The following is a 17,851-nucleotide window of genomic DNA, read 5'->3' on the forward strand; positions in this document are numbered from 1 at the left end:
GCTGGCATGCCACCACATGGGCTAATTTTTTCTATTTTTAGTTGCCCAACTATTATTTTTTTTCTTCTATTTTTTTAGTAGAGACAGGGTCTCACTCTTGCTCAGGCTGGTCTCAAACTCCTGACCTCAAGCAGTCCTCCCACCTCAGCCTCCCAGAGTGCTAGGATTACAGGCGTGAGCCACCGCACCCGGCCCCTCCCCTTTATTACATAAGAGAAGACATTTCAGACTTCAGGGGCAAAGAAGCAGTTGAGGGATAAGACGTTCTAAGTTATTTTGCCATCGTTCTTGACTTGAATCATTTCTTAAAATGTTACATAAACTAGGCAAAACTTCAGCTTTATTTGAGAAACAGAGATGATTATATTAACCTAACTCAAAAAGATTATGTTAAAAAGGCATCAATTTAAAGTGCATGCTAAGAAATATTCATAAGTTAAAATCTGGTTAATACTTTAGCTGTCTTCTGACGTGTGCTCTTAATGTGCAATCATATTTATATGTTACGACTGGGGTCCAAAGATACTGAGGCATAGATTCTCCTACCTATTCAGTGACCACGATATGGGAAATGCTGCCTGCCTGCTCCCCACCAGAACCCAAGAGCATGTGACATCCCTGCAAAAGGCAGGGGGAAGGAAAGATATTTTTAGATGTTAATTGAGAGCTATAAAAGCATGGCGTGGTAAGTGTGTTTATCAAGGATAGGGAAATTTATCAGCTTTAAGAGTAAAACTCTGTCTTTGCTTTACATCTTTCTGCTTTTGGAAGCAGGAGAACCTTGGGATACATTGCTTGTTCAAATGTGGAGGCAGATAAAATTGCATTCTTTTGCAACATAGGACCTTTCAGTATAACACAAAAATGGGAACATTTCATCTAGAGACATATTGAGAAATAGTGGTTTCAGGTTTTTGACACTCTTGTAACTTCTGAAGAGAGATCAAAGTGCATAGCACCCACGTTAAGGCCTTATTTAGGTAAAAAGTACCTTCTGCAGGTCTTGTGTTATCCTAAAGTCATCTGTCATCAGCCAGGTTTGCAGAGGATGCTGTAAAGGCATGAAATGGAAATTAACCCTTGTTTGCCTAGACCAAACTCATCATTAGGGCAGTGTATTACAATACTCTATTCCTCTGAGCTCCTCCCTCCCAGGTCCTGTTTTCTCACTAGGCCACTAACCTCCCAGGCCCCTCTCTTTTCTAGAGGGGCTTCAGTGTCTCACAGTGCTTTTAAACTGGTGCTCCAGTTTCCTGATTGCTAGCAGCCACCTCCTCCTCATTGGAAAGGGTTGCCCCAGCATGTTCGCTGGGGCTCCTTGCTCTTTGGTCCTACAGTTCTGTCCGTCCTGCTGTTCCCACATCTTTGCTGCGCTGGACCAAGAGGGGCCGGAGAGCTCCATTCAAGTTGATTACAGGCTCCTCAGGCCATTTTGATGGGCTGTCCTGTACAAGGCCACTTCCTTTAAGCATTCAAAAGAAACAGAGCATCGACTATCCACAGGCAGAATTAGAGTGAACTTGAGGGTCACTCATTCAGATTATCAGGAGCCAGTGTTCCAGGAGAAGGTTTCAATGTCTGACCCTTTCCCTCTAGCTTCAGGTTATCTCCACCTTTGCTCAGGGCCCCTCATTCTTGTGGCCCGGGTGACTGACCACAGCTCCCAAAGACCCTCCACTGCCTTTGCAGGATTTAGGAACTGCATGAAAACAGGGGCCTGGTGGCCTGCCCTGATAGTCGAGTTCCTAACTGAAATTGGAAGTTATCCCCCCATCAGCACCACCACCCTGCATCTCGGTCATTAGTATGAAAATACACGTAAACTGAACGTAGAGCAAAATTATTATTTTGGTCAAAGGACTTAATGGAGAAGACTCAAAATGGCACATTAATTCTAAGAATTAGAAATTAGAAGTGAATCTGTGACTTTACTTATGCTTAAGGCCAACCACATGACTTTTTGTCCCTTTCCAAGTTGGAATGATAGTGTTGGCCATCATAGCAGTAAGGGAATAGAACTAATTTAATAATGATTACCCATCACTAGGGCTTGACAGTTATATTAATATTATAATGGGAGAGAGAGAGAAAATATAAATAATGCATAATTCAGTATAATTTTGCATATCATCACCAATCTAACATTTTCCGTCTGAAGCTATTTTTGCTAACTTTTGCCGTCTGTGCCTAAGTCCCACAAATTCTGGGACAGAGCTGCCCACATGCAATGGTATCACAGTGTCTAAATTTGTTCTTAGCTTCTGGAATGGTACTTAAAAAAATCTGAGCACTACTGTAGAATTACTATTTTTAAATTTCAACTGACTAGGGGTGAGAAAATCCAGTATGCTTTTTATATTTCCTAAAAATTAATAGAAATACTTTGTTATTTCTTTCCCAACACTCTCTTGGAAGTTTTTATGTTTCTTTAAACAGCTCACATAACTCCTACATTTTTCCTCTAAATACTTTCCTCTAAATAAAGTCTAAACTGCTGGATTTGGGTAGAGTGCTGTGCGTTTCCTATTATCCTCTCTATATTGTATGACCAGATTTAATTTTAAGGCTTTAATGCAGTTCATAAACTGACTTATGGCTATTGTTCTGAGTCCTCTGTAATCAGGACCTTCTTTATTATGGGATCTGGTGTGTTTGGGGCGTGTGCTGCCACACTAAGCTCAGTGATAGATAGAAGGCAGAGCTCTGAGGTTACTTTGTTTTTGTTTTTTAATGTCTAGACCAACTCTAAATAGAGTGTGAAAAGAACTGTGTTCTTGTAGATAATTCTGAAAGTCACATGAAACTAATGTTTACCTTTGGTGTTAAACCCACCACCAGTTCCTGTACTCAGATGTGGGACCAAAGACATATTTGACTATTGATATATTTTTTTAATTGACATGAAATTCACATGACATAAAATTAGCCATTTTAAATTGTACAATTCAGTTGCATTTAGTACATTCACAGTGCCATACAACTATCACCTCTATCTGGTTCCAGAACATTTTCATGGCCCCAGAAGAGAATCTCATACCCATTGAGTTTACCCGCTGGATCTTGGAGTTAAAAATTCTAGTGACCCCCCAAAATACCCTCTCTTGCTTAGGGGTAAACGTAAAGGCTGGCTAGGGATGCCTGCCTCTAACAGGGTTTCAGCCAACAGTTTTAGAGTTCCTAGTTCCTTGATTATTTACTACAGAGCATCCAGAGAGCTATTTTAGAACATTGTGAGTTAGAAATGGAAGCTGATAACTTCACTGCACACCTGATTGGTCACATCCACTGAGATTAAATGAGGTAGTGCTGGTGTAAATTACCAACACATTGGACAGAAAACAGAGACCTGGTTGTAGACTAGATTGGTGGGAAGTAGGTTAAGTGAGATCTAGCCGGGACTTTGGAGAGACACAGAGTTTGGAAATCTGGACTGACAACAGGAGTGGGCAGGAGGCACTATAAATGTAGCTGTGTATGGAAAGGCACAGAGGAGAGACTGAGAATGAGCATGCTGTGATAACTTGAGGAGGCTCATCCTGCTTGTACAGAAGGATCAGTGCAAAAGAAAAAAAAAGACATAATGAGGGCAGTCTAATTATGGAGGAGCCTTTATTATAAGACCAAATAGTATCAGTTTTATACTTTTAGCAATTAGGTACCGAAGAGTGATTATAAAATAACAGAAAATCATTTACTGAACAAAAAATACTTTCAATTTATAATAAATAGTATCAGTCTGTGAATTCAGTGTAATCACATTTAAAAATTCCAGCAAGGTTTTTGGTAGGGGTTGACAAGCTAATTCTAACGTATTGCAAATGTGTCAAAAATATATATATTGAAAATGCAAAAGGTCAAAAATAGCCAAGATAACCTTGAAAAAGATGAATAAAGTTGAAGGATTATATCCTACAAGTTAGTGAGACTTATATAAGATTGTGTGGTATTTGCACAGATAGCCAAATGAGTTAATGGAACAGAATTAAAGAATTAAAGGCCAGAAGCAGTCATCTGGTTTATGGCAAAAATTATTCTGCAAAACAATGAGTGAAAAATAGAAAATAAGTTTCACCCCTACCTATGCTGGATACAAAAATTAAGTTTAGGTGGATCGTAGATCTAAATGTGAAGTTATAACAACCACCAAAAAACAAAACAAAACAAAAAAATTTTAAAATAGTGTTTCTCAAGTTGTTTGTGGTAAATAATCTTTCTTAAGAAAGAAATAATTTTTCTTTCTTAAAATAATCTTTCTTTTTTTTAAAAAAATTGCTAATCCATCATAGACCAATAATTTAGTAAAATTAAATCAAATGTTGCTTTGCTGTCATGACAATGTCAGTTTGCTATGAAAATTTCTTAGTGCTTACTCTCAATATCTTCATCTCATTACAAACTTGTAACAAACATCTTAGACACTGGCACCATTCCATGGACCACACTTTGAGTAGCATTCTTATAGAAGAAAACATATAAGAATGTATTCCATTCATTACCTTGGATTAGGCAAAAATTTCCTAAATAGGATACTAAAAGCCCTACCTGTAAAGGAATATATTCATTTATTAGACTACAATAAATCAAGAACCTAGTTTTATCAAAAGATGCCATGAAGGAAGTCTTTTCCTATTAAGGGAAAATCCATGCCACAGAATGGGTAGGCAGATATTTGCAATACACAGAACCAAAAGAAACACAGGGACTCCTATCCAGAATATGCAAACACCCACCCGTAAGAACTGGAAAAACTCCACTAGAAAATGAGCAAAGGATTTTTAGCAGGAAGTCACAAAAGATGCCCAAAAAGCATATGAAAAAGTGCTCAATCTCGTTAGTCATCAGGGAAGTGCAAATTAAAACTACAATGAGATTCTACTATGAAGTCATTTGGACGACTTAGATGAGAAAGATTCACAAGCCAGGTGACAGAGGATTATAATATGATGATGAAAATGAACAACTTTCGCAATCATGGTAGAGAGTGTAGGAGCCAGATACAAAGCAATGCATGGGTTATGATTTCATTTCTATGAAGCTGAAGTACGGGCCAGGGTCATTTATGATGTTTGCACATCATCATGGTGGTTATTTTTGGGGACAGCAGTAGCAACTGGGAGGAGGTCAAAGGGACTCATAGAATCCTGGAAATGTTCTGTTTGTTGATGTGGGTGGCAACAGCATAGGTACATGTGTTTGTATGCTTATGGTCTGTGCGCTTTTCTAGAGTGTATAATAATGTCAATATAATACTTCATTTTATAAAAATAACTTGGACATGGTAACACTTGATATTAGAAAAATAGAAGGGTTTTTTCTATACTTTCTAAATATTTATTGAGAGCCCACTCAGATGAGCCATGTGCTTACAGTGAAGCCTACAGTCCTATGGAAAAGACAGGAATTATGCAAATAAGGGCACATTGAAAACTGAAATAGTAGCAAATATGAAGCCCATGTTACTTGCAATCATGATTGCCTCTCCAGTGGTAGTGCCTGTTTTCCTAACATGTCCTTCAAATCCTAAGTAGAAACTTCTCCTGTGAAAATTCCAACTAAAGAACAAGTTATAAAATACAAAAAAGTGAGAAATAAAAACCATGAATAACTGTGATAGATGTTGAACAGGAAAACAGGGTGCTGTTGAGAAAGACTTACAGAGATTTTCTTTACATCAGGTAGGCAGGAAAGGCCTCTATGAAGATATGACAATGTAGGGCTGAAGGATGAGCAGAGCCATCACACACAGGGCAGGAAGAAGAGGGTCCAGCTTGAGGGGTAGCATGTGCAAAGGCCCTGTGGCCAGGAAGAACTGGGAGCACTGCAGGGACTGAAGAAGGCAGGAATGTTGGGAGAGGGAAGGGGGTATGGTACAAGAGACAGAAGGGTGAGACTACCCAAGCATGGTAAGAAGTTTGGATTTTATTTTACAGGCAAGAAGCCAGTACATATTTTAAAGCAAGGGAGTAAGAGAATCTAATTCACTTTTTTTTTTTTTTTTACTATTACAAAAGTTTATTTAGCACGAAGTTTAATACGAAAATTAAACAATGACCTGATTTTTACATTGTGAATTAAAATAATATATTAAGCCCCACCCCCCACCAGCTGATTGACTGGACCCCTCTTGGCCAAGAGGACCCCAGAAATACACTAAAGCTGAGTTGCTGGCCACGAGAAGGGAGGTCAGACACACCTCATCATGCCCCTTTCCCTTTTTGGAGATATCCTTTGTAACTCATTACCAGGCCTGAGGCTATGTGAGACAAAACTTGAACCACACCTGCCGGTTTTCAATTTACCCAGCAGATCTTGTGAGTCTGAGCCTATGTCTGGCAGCTTGTCTCTTATTAGCAGACTTCCTTATGTTAACTTAAATCATTCCAAGCCTTTAGACAAAGCTTCATTTCTTTAACCAATTATAAATCAAAGACTCTTTAAACTCCCCTAAAACCTGTAAGCTCCCCCATGTCCCCTACCCTGATGCCCTTCAAGGTGTTCGGGGCAAACTAATGTACACCTTCCACATGTATTGATTTATGACTTCCACATGTAACTCCTGTCTCCCTGAAATGTATAAAACCAAACTGTAACCCAACCAGGGCGAGACCATTGCTCAAGGCTTCTTGGTGTGGCTCCGGGACATGGTCCTCATACTTGGCTCAGAATAGCCCTCTTCAAATTATTTTATAGAGTTTAGGTTATTTTCCATTAACAACATCATAGTAAAAATGGAGAAAGAGCATGGATTTTTCTGCAGGGCAGCCATTATTTATACTCGCTCTAAGGCTTCTAACATGATGATACTGTTTCCTTGTATCACCACCACTGCTTTATTGCTCTGTTGCCCAGTAGTTGCCATGTCCACACATTCATCTATCACTATTCATAAAGGGATCAAATCCCTGTAATATTCCCTGGACATGTCTCCCACCATGTAATTTCAATAATAACTTCTTGTCCATAATTTTTTTCAGTTAGCGAGGGTGAGCTTTGCTACTAGTGTCTATGCAGTGGGCTCAGAGATGCTTTGAAAATGAATTCACGGCCTCCCTCACTCAAGGTTGGGCATCAGGCCTGGCGTCTTGCCTGCTATTACTGATCCCATTCCAATTTGCATGTTAAAAGATCGCTGTGATTGCTTTGTAAAGAGTAGACTGGAACAATAAGAGCCTGAGCAGGTAGACTGGACCATTATAGCAGTTCAGACAAGAGAGGAAGTTAACGTTGACTTCGGGTGGGGCAGTGGAGATATGCAGATGTACAAGATATGTTTGGGAGATAAAAACAGTAGGATTGAGTGATGGATTGGGGGTGGTGAGTGACCAGTGACCTTCCTCTAGCGAGAGGAAGGTGTGAAGAAGGACTCCTGGTCTCCAGCTTGAGGAGTGAGGATGGGTGGTAGAAGACGGGATTGCAAGCAGGTTTAGATTTAATATGATGGAGACACCCATGAACTAGGTAAGTTGAATACGCAGCCTGAAATTTAGGACAGATGTCTGGGTCAGGGATGTACCTTTGGAAGTGCTCAACATTGGAAAGCCTTTGAAGCCCTGGGAGTGGACGACATCCCATGGGAAAGACTTCATATTTTAGAGTAGGGTAGAGGAGGAACAATGAGTAGGCTGAGATCACACAGAAACAGGTCACAGGTTCCTCCCATCTTATGAGAAATTATGTGAGTTTGGGAATAGAAGGCAGTGCTGTTTCAGACTTGGGGAAAGTTAGAGTGGGAAAATCATGTTAAGGAAGAAAATGATGTATTTTATTTTCAGCACAGAATTGGAGACTCTTAGGAATAATGGAGCCTACCCCCTCTTGTATTACAGATGTGCTTATGGAAAACCAGAAAGATTAGGCAACTTGGTTCAAAGTTGCTTAGGTTAGTGATATGACTAGTATTAAAATCAGACATGTCCTGGCATTCAGTCTGGTACTTTCCTTTTGAAAGGTAGGTGAGTAGGCCCGTCTGCGGGTTCAGTGACTTCCAAGTGAGATGTCTTCCACTACCCCGATGGATGTGAGGCTCAGCGGGTGGTGTGATTCCTCAGTCAAGAAAGTGAATACATGAGCGTGATTCCATAGTCTTTCCTCCAGGCATTGATGGATGAGATTCTCATGCTCCAAGATGAAATCAATGAGCTCCAGTCCTCTCTCGCAGAGGAGCTGCTGTCTGAGTCTCGCGAGTCAGACCCCGCGGAGCAGCTGGCCTTGCAGTCCACGCTCACCGTCCTGGCCGAGCGAATGTCTACCATCAGGATGAAAGCCTCGGGGAAACGGCAGCTCTTGGAGGTAACTAGAAATTCTGAAGTTGCCCCCTCACTTCTGAATTCACTCTTATCGTTGTGTTAACAAGCAGGTGGGTTACTTACGTGGTCTACATGTTCATTGTTTCCCTCTCCTAAGAAGCTGGTATTGTGTTCTAGAACGGTCTCATGAATGGAGCATGAGTCAGTTGTAGTCGTATGTTCTCTTACTCCTTCCTGACTCCTTTCAGGCATGAAATATTAAGAATGTGGAAAGCAAATACTTGGTAGATATGAGCCTTGTGAAGTATAATTGTAGAAGGTTTACATAATGGTCTGCTATGTTTAAATAAGAGCTTTTGATGGATAATATTACTAATACTATAAAGGATAAATCCTGTTTAGTCACTGTTAGCCAATTCAAACATAGTAATTCATGAAAATACTTTTGCAATTATGGTTCCCATGCTACTTAAATATTATTTAAAATGGAGATAAATTTTGACAACACTAATAGATATGTTAAAAATCAACCATTTTTCTTTTTATTTGTTATCTTCTAATTATTGGCCCTAAGCATATTGGATGCTCATATTGTTGGTCCTATAATTGGGTCCATAAAAACTTTTGTAGTGTCTGTCTCCTGGTATCTCTTAGCAGCTTCTCGGGCACATAATAGGTTCTCAATGCATTTCCTATTGTATGAACTGAATATTATTTTATATAGCTACTGATTATACCATAAGTCCATTTATGGTGGCCCTATTGTTGGGTGTAGTATAGTTTCTTTCTAGTCTTACCTATTATAAGATTAGTTAAATCATCTATATATTTTTTATACTGGAGAAATTTAAAATCAATGTGTCTGCCCTAATTATTAATCTCCATTTTAAACTATATAATAAAAATTTAATTTAAAAATAATAATGAATTATTAATTTTTAAAAGAAGGTATTTAGAGTACCTTATCAGTTAATTTAATTTGTTCATACTGTCCTCACTCTATGAAAATTTGTGGGATTTCAAAATGAAGTGATTGGCCTGAGTTTTTGTTTTAACATGAATTATTTACACTCATTGGAAAAACCCAGAGATCTACCTAAAATTTGGATTTCTGCCTTTCCTTGAGATGCAAGTAACGCTGGGCCCAAAGCTGCATGCAGGCTGCCCTTTTAGGTGGGCCACATGTTCTTCACTTTGCCACAGTCCTCAGCACTCCTTAAAGATTCCCAGACACTGGGGTCAAGTGTCTGTTGCCATTTCCCAACTGCCTTCTGACACTGATTTCTTCTAATCCTGGGCTGTTTCCATCTTCACGTGACTGCCTGGTCCTGTGGGAATATCATTTAAGAACGCCTTGTTCAATTCTAGGTGCACATTAGAATCACCAAGTCTTTTAGAAAATACTGATTTTCAGAAATTCTGATTATTGTGGCCTTAGCAAGGGTATTTTTTAAAAGCTTCACAGGTGATGGTTATGTACAGCCGGGGCTTAGGACGATTGCTCTACTGCATTGCATTTTGAAGATTTCATCTTAGGGTGATCTGTGCTCCATTCTCCTTAATTCATTAGGAGAAGTTAAACGATCAGCTGGAGGAGCAGAGGCAGGAACAGGCCCTGCAGAGGTATCGCTGTGAAGCCGACGAGCTGGACCACTGGCTCCTGAGTACCAAGGCCACCCTGGACACTGCACTGGGTGCGCCCAAGGAGCCTATGGACATGGAGGCCCAGCTTGAGGACTGCCAGGTACAAACATGATCTCAAAGGACTATGCCAACATCACAAAGCATATATTTTAACTACAGAAAACATACTGGTAAAAAGCCTTGGTATGGATATATGGTTTTTCACAACCCATAGACTTTATATATTTAAAGAGTAGAAAAGCAATACATTATAAAAGCTTAAATGAAATCCAAACTTGGGTTTAGTTTTTGAAAAAAGATCACCAGTAATATTTGCTCTTTAGAAAATCTTCAGCTTCCTAAAGTTGTTTTAAAATACTGTAGACACCAAAATACCATGGGATCTGTATTTAGTGGCTAATAGGGAATGCAAACGCAATGAAAACAATTAGTATCAGTGAGTCAGACTGAACGAATACAGCAGGAAGTGTCCCTAGATGCTCTGTTGCAATATTGGTTTTAATCCAGATATATTATTTGGAAAACTTTTCCCACTGTCAGTTTTAGGCAGACTGACTAAACATGGGAAAGTTGGCTTTGGAAGCAGAGAATTTGTTTCCTCCCATGTTAGCTCTCTAGGAATTAATGTGAGGGGTAATTGCATTAAGGTGTTTGTTCTGATACTTTTTTACCACTTTTTTGTGGAAATTTCTGAACACACATATAAGGGTAGAGAATAGAAAATGAACTCACATGTACCCATGATTGAACTTCAATGGTCATCAACATATTAGACTTCACATATGAGTGAGGTATGCCTTAAAAAGCTTTTTGATTTAATTAAATAGGAACTGTCTAGAAAACCCAACCTAATGTGCAGGGTTAAATATCAGTTTACACAAATTCATATTTCTCCTATTTGGAACCAGAGGACATACATTGAAATCTTTAATTAATGAATACTGACTTTTTTCTTAATATATAATATGCCATTTTGGTCATTTCTATTTATGATTTGAGATTCATAGTATTGATCATTATTATTTGGATTTTTTTAATGCTTTGGGAAACTTACCTATATGTATTCAAAGCATTGTTATTCTCTGCCTTGATGATAGAAATTATTCAGAGTGTTACATGCCGGTGGTGCTTTCCATTCTTTATATCTTCTTTCTAATGTTTCTTTTCTGAGAAGAGGTATCTATTTTTAGCATTCCCTGTTAGCACTTGAAATTACCACTTGAACTGGTATTTCAAAGTTGTTTTGTCATTACTGCCACTCTGCTCTTTAAGAGATAATCTATTTTTATAGTGATGCATAAAGTCCATAATTCAGATAATCTATTTAAGGACTTTTACAAAGTATTCAAATAGTTTTTTCACACTTTAAGAAACTAGAAGCATATGAAATCACACAAGTAAACAACAGTTTATTAAAATCTAATATTTAATTAATTACTATGTTAAATTAATTACATTTTTAATTAAAATTAAAATCAACTAAAATATGACATTTAAGCCAGCTAAAACCTAGTCAATTGAAATCTAGTATCAACCAGTTGTGTGATAATTGTAACTGTGGCTGCTATACAGAGTGGGAGCCACATGGTGACTTTGGTGGGCCTGGGCACTTTGCTTTCAGAGACCCTTCCCCCCTGAAAAATACTAACAATTATATTTGTATTTTACAACTACTATGGTACAAAGACCACTATAATCCTGGGTGGATTCATTATTATATATTCCACACTATTACATTCATTTTTTTCTTCTGATTTTAAAATAAATTAAAATTAAACATTTTTCTTGGACCTCTGAAAGTGTTATGGGCCCTTAGCATATGGAAAAATCAACTCTGCACAGAATTATATCAATTTTTCAAACAGTCCTCAGGAAATCATTTTTTAATCCCCATTTCAGTCGAAGTTTCACTTCGTTCTAGTTTTTTGGTTTGAAATTATATTCTTAAAATTGATGGGGTGGTAATAACCTGATTTTGTACAGGGAACCAAAATATCTTTTCTCATTAATAAATTACTTTATTTAATATAAATTAGAAAGTACATTTCAAAGAGGTCAGACTTAAAGAATATAAAAACAGAATTATTTCTGTAGAAAATAAAACATGTTGTTTGTTCTGTTTGACTTTTTCTTAGTATTTTTTTGTTTAAGTCTTACCTTGAAAGAAGGGAGACTATTTTGCTGCTGATCTGGTTTTAGTCTCCATTTTAGAGAAAAACCGTGTAGCACTAGAGAGCAGTTACAGAATGTGAAACTAAAACTTTAAGGAAAACTTTTGAAACTGTAAGGTTAAGCATATATCAAATTTAAAAAAAAATAAGAGCAGCAACCTAAAAAAAATTAATCAACCCAAAGAAGTTTTATATTTGGAAATAGGGAAGAAGAAGAAGAAGAAAAACCCAAAAAAAGCAGTTTTGAAAGAGGATCTTCTTTACATTGACAAGGAAAGGGTTGATTATGTGATGTCTTCACTATTATTAGCCATAAGTATCATAATCTAGAACAGAAATAATAAAACAATAATAATAATGATGGCATAACGTTAAGGCAGTGTGGCCTTTTCTCCGTATCTGTTGGCTGTATAAAAATGTGCTTTCCATGTGTTTTTTTTTTCAATGTGTTTTTCATTATATAATATCTAATCTTAATAAAGAGAAAAATTAAGAAGCTCAGGCAATTAGAAAAAAAAGTGCATATACTACTGTTTAAGGCTGTGAGAAAACTACAAAAAACAAATAAATAAATAAATAAAAGCCTGTAGTTTGATGCAAGACTACGGAGGGCTGTGTTTCGCTGTGGGGAACAGTCTTTGCAGAGGCTGGCAGGGTGTGTGAGCGTCAACCTTATTTCTGTTGCCCCAGAACATGCTGGTGGAGATAGAGCAGAAGGTGGTGGCCTTATCGGAGCTCTCGGTGCACAACGAGAACCTGCTGCTGGAGGGCAAGGCCCACACCAAGGAGGAGGCCGAGCAGCTGGCGGGAAAGCTGAGGCAGCTCAAGGGGAGCCTGCTGGAGCTGCAGAGAGCCCTGCACGACAAGCAGCTCCACATGCAGGTGAGGGCGCCCGGCCCGGCCCGGCCCGCAGGGAAACTTGGCACGTTGTTTGCACGCCTCTCCTAAGCGTGTGACACATGAAACAGCAGGTGGGAGGAGGGTAATAAAAACTCATGTATGTACTTGTTTTACACAAACATTTTAGCATGACATTTTAATTTTACACTCTTTGACTTTGGCATATACTTCCAAATGGGTTATGTAAGGACTACTTGAGTGCATAGACTTGAGGACTGCAGTGATGGGGAAAAGAAGTGAAATGAAAATAATTACCCCAAAACGTTAAGTTCAGGCCATGGGTGAAGATACGCAGACACTTTCACATTTCTCTTTTATTTCTCTTACATTCTACCTTTTAGATATACTCAGACTTTTATTTAGTGCCTGCAACTTCAGAATTGTCATAGATTCCAGGTGAATTGAGCTTTTTGCGATCATGTAATGACCTTAGTGTTCCCTAATAGTGATTTCTGTTTTATATTGTGAGAGCTTTTTTGGGTAATATTTGCCTGACATGTATTTTGACTTTTCTTTGATTTCAACCTTTCTGTGTCCTTGTGGTTTAGGTTTGTTTCTTATAAGAACATTCAGCCATATTTCGTTGGTTTCAAACATTTATTTAATTGGAAAATCTCTGACTCTTAAAGAACAAGTTTAGTCCATTTAAATTTATTGTGACTACTCATGGGTTAAAATCTTTATCCCTCTGCAGATCAATGTAAGAATCTTAGAAACACTTTCACTCAGTTTCTCCCCATGTATCTTACACACATATTACCTAGTACTTTAATTCTATTTATTAACCTCCACAAATTAGATATTACTATTATCGTCTTCTTCAAAAATTAAGCAAATGCTTATTGAAAAGCTACTATGTGCCAGCTAATGTTCTATGCAATAGAGTGAAGGAGCATGGAAAACAACTATCTATATATATCTGTATATTCCTATCTTCAAGGTATTGTGGTTGTGAGAGACAGATAATAAATACAATTATAATGCATTATTACATACCGAATTAGAAGATGGTAAGAGCTATAGGTGACATGACACCTATAGGAAGTAGACACTTGTCTACTAGGAAGTAGACACTTCTCTACTTCCTAGATAAGTAGCTAAGAAAAGGCAGGGATGGGAGGATTTGCAGTTCTAAACAGGGTGGCCAGGGAATGCTCACTAAGTTTACATTGAAAGTACATGTGAACACATGGAAGAGAGTTCCAGGCAAAAGGGGAAGCAAGTACAAGGGCTCCCAGGTGGGATCATACTTGGCCCATTCAAGAAGACCAGTGGGACAGGAATGATGTGAACAAAGAAAGAGTGGTTGCAAATGAAGTCAAATAGTGTCTTAGTTTGTTCAGGCTTTATAACAAAAATACCATGAACTGGGTGGCTTATAAACAACAGAAATTTATTGCTCACAGTTCTGGAAGCTAGGAAGTCCAAGATTAATTTGTCAGAAGATTCAATGTCTGGTAGTGGATCTCTCTCTGATTCGTAGATGGCATCTTCTTGGTGTGTCCTTACATGGTAGAAAGGGCCAGCCAGCTTTTTGGGGTCTCTTTTATAAGGGCACTAATCTGATTCATGAAGGCTCAATCCTCATGACATAATCACTTTTAAAGGTCTTGCCTCCCAATATTATTACATTGGGGATTAGGTTTCAAAGTGTGAACTAAGTAGGGGAACAAACTTTCAGACTATAGCAGATGGGTAACAAGGGGCCCAGGGACTAAAGGACCTTGTAGACATCATATGGACTTTGACTTGGAGACTCTGGGGAAGATGAGAAACCATTGGAGTGTTTGGGAACAGAAGAGTGGCAGGATGAGATTTTAACATTGTAAGGAGACGGGGTGGAAGCTGAGGGGACCAGTGAAGAAGCAGTAATAGTGCAGTGGCAGAGGTGATGAAAACTTGCCAGATTTTTAATAACTGAAAAGATGGAGACCATCTAAGGAACAGATATTAGAGGAGGAGGAATAGTTCGGCCAGTAGTTTAGTTTTGGACAGGTTAAGTTTGAGATACCTATTAAATGTCCACTAGCAGTTAGAATTCATGGGAGAGACATAGACTAGAGTCATCAGTTTTGTAGATGGTACTTTAAAACATGAGATTTAAGGAGCTCACCAGTGGAAGGAAGATGACTAAAGACTAGGGTCCTAGACCAGGCCCTGCGGCACTCCATCATGAAGAATTTGGAAGATGTGGAGGAGCCCCCAAAAGAGAGCTAAAAGGAGAAGCCAGTAGGAAGACTGAGAGTTTAGCTCCTGAAAGCCTCTTGAAGACCACCAGATAGATGCTGTTGGGAAGTGAGGTAAGATGAAGACTGAGAACTGCCCACTGGATGTAGCAACATGCACATGACTCATGACCTAACCAACTGGTGGTTCAGTGGAGTGCAGGAGGCAAAAAGCACCCTCAAGTGAAAGTAACAGCGAGAGGGTATGCATTGGAGGGAGAGAGTACAGACTACTTCAGGAATTTTGCTGTAAAAGGGTCTATAGAGGAATGGGATAAGCTATAAGAAGTAGGTCAAGAAAATTTCATTTAGTTTTATTTTTTATTTAGTTTTATTTTAGTTTTAAGATCAGAAAAATAATGACATGTTTACATGTAGGTGGAAATAACTCAGTAGAGAAAAAATTGATGAAAAAGGAGTGAGATTGCAAAGGCAATCTTCTTGTGTAGGAGGGAGAGGATAGGATCAAAAGTGGAGGGTTTGGTCTTAGAACTTAGACCCGAAGTGCAGGAGTTGGTCTCCCCTTCCCTTCCTGACAAACCAGGGACCAGGTATCCCAGAAGCCCAATAACACTTGAGGGCAGAATCAGGACTTTACTCAATTTAAACAATTCCTGTGCCGCTGGGCAGGATCTGCTAGGTATGGCACCACATGGATATGCTCAGCCCGGCCCTGGTAAGTCTGGATCCTGGCCTTTCAGTCCATCAGAAGTTCCTTTCCTCCCCAAAAATGTGGCTTGGAAAATACTTTAAAACTACTTTAAAATTACTACACAAAACCAAAAAGTTCTATGTGACAAAAAAATAAAAAAAAAAAAACAGCTGACTTAAAAGACATAGAGAAGAAACTATGCAATTTACAAATCTTTTGTATCAATAAGAAAAGATCACCTGACAGAAATATGGACAAAAGATATGAAGAGATAATTCACAGAAAAAGAAATACAAATGGACATATGAAAGATGTCCAACATATGAAAAGATGCTTGAACTCTTTATTGGATAAATAAATGCAAATGAAAACAAAATACAACTTTTCACTTTAAATATATACACTTGAAAATGCACATGTAATCAGACTCTACAACTAAAACAAAAAGGGAAACATTAAAAATATTAAAATTGAACATAACCACAATGATTTTCTAACTGTAAAAGTAGACAATAATCCACTTAGTTGTACATGCAGGTATTGTCAGTATAACACAATGCTTTTCTCCATTTTCAGTGGTCGTCTGTGAATGAACTGAATCTCTAAAGAAACTAAAACAAAGGGAAAGCCTTGAAAATTCCATGTGTGGGATAGCAATCATTTATAAAACTCTTATTACACCGTTATTCTGCTCTACCTCTAGAGGCATGTAGCCTCTAGGGGTACAGAGGAAGAGGTAGCTTGATGAGCCCATACACACCTAAGGCCTAAACAGGGCCTCAGAGCCGGGGAGGGCATCCCAAAGAGTGAAGCAGGCCCGTCAGGCCCCTTGGCAGCTGTTACTCAGCCCAGCTGTTGTCATACAAGAATCTACAGGCAGCATTGTAGATCTTCTAGTCTCTCAAGAGATGGGAAATTTGGGTTTATTTCTAAAATCTCCCGATTTTTAAACATTGACATTTAATTCTAGAATTTTTAAATAATTTGTGTGCCGAATAAAGCCTAGTCACGCACCAGGATTGAAGTCTCCCCATCTTGGTCCCACCAGTTATGGACTAGATGATCTGGGGCAAGATCCTTGAATTTCCCACAACATTCTTACAAATCAGTTTCCTCACCTTTAAAATAGAGAAAAATAATATTTAACTTAAAAAAAAAATCCTGAGATTTTAATGCAAGTAATGCTTACAATGAACACTCAAATTACAGCAATTATAATAATTAATTACAGTAACTATTTCTAAGCCACATTTTTGGGGAGGAAAAGAATTCCTGATGTGCTGAAAGGCCAGGTTCCAGACTTACCAGGGCTGGGCTGAGCATATCCGTGTGGTGCCATACCTAGCAGGTCCTGCCCAGGGCCACAGGAATTGTTTAAATTGAGTGAAGTCCTGACTCTGTCCTCAAGTGTAAGGATTCCTGAGGATGCCATTCTGTGAAGTGGAAATACAGAAAAATATTGTAGTGTTTTACTGTATTAAAATTGGTCATTGTTTATTTTTCAAATATCTATAAGTCCCATCATCATATCTCCAAGGAAGTTCTTGGCATATAAAATATTGATGGATTTTTTTTTAATCATTAAAGCTTTCTGAGAAATTATTTTTGTATCTGTAGGAATAAAAGGAGACTTGTTTACATTTTGTCATTCCATAAAAAGGATCATTTCCCTTTATGTAAGAAACTAAAAATGTTTCAGAGTTGATCTGAAATTAAAGTTAATTGGGGAAAAATCTTCCATTTAATGAAGATATTAGTAATAATAGTGCCATTTAATTGGGGCCTGGATGATTCAGGAAGGCTGGAATACCTTCCTAAGGCTTTTGTGGCTATAAGCACACACTTTCTTAGTGCTGTCATATCTGTAAAATGTTAATACTTATTACCTCCATTCTTTTTAACCAATTTGATTTGTGTAGGTATCAGTAAATAACTAATCTCTTTTGTTCCTCACCACTACTAAGTAGACTGTTTCTCTATATGAAGAGATATAGATTTGAAGGGCAGGAATAA

The 17,851-nt window shown here is 38.2% G+C and overlaps 1 protein-coding gene and 1 pseudogene across 6 annotated transcripts in view; one reads left to right on the forward strand and one right to left on the reverse strand.

The window, feature by feature from the left end:
* SYNE1 (spectrin repeat containing nuclear envelope protein 1) overlaps positions 1–17,851 on the forward strand; it is a 438,352-nt gene that overhangs the window by 291,535 nt on the left and 128,966 nt on the right. For 4 of the 6 annotated variants that reach the window (XM_076002855.1, XM_020287266.2, XM_076002856.1 and 1 more), the window contains 3 exons: positions 8,083–8,289; positions 9,817–9,990; positions 12,752–12,943. In XM_076002855.1, coding sequence (XP_075858970.1) covers positions 8,083–8,289; positions 9,817–9,990; positions 12,752–12,943 — 573 coding nt within the window. The remainder of the gene's footprint in view (positions 1–8,082; positions 8,290–9,816; positions 9,991–12,751; positions 12,944–17,851) is intronic. The other 2 variants (XM_076002857.1, XM_076002860.1) reach the window with 1 other exon arrangement.
* Positions 6,770–6,989, reverse strand: LOC109730816 (small nuclear ribonucleoprotein G pseudogene; annotated as a pseudogene).

Source organism: Microcebus murinus, chromosome 5 (assembly GCF_040939455.1).
Source record: "Microcebus murinus isolate Inina chromosome 5, M.murinus_Inina_mat1.0, whole genome shotgun sequence".
NCBI classification, from domain to species: Eukaryota; Metazoa; Chordata; class Mammalia; order Primates; family Cheirogaleidae; genus Microcebus; species Microcebus murinus.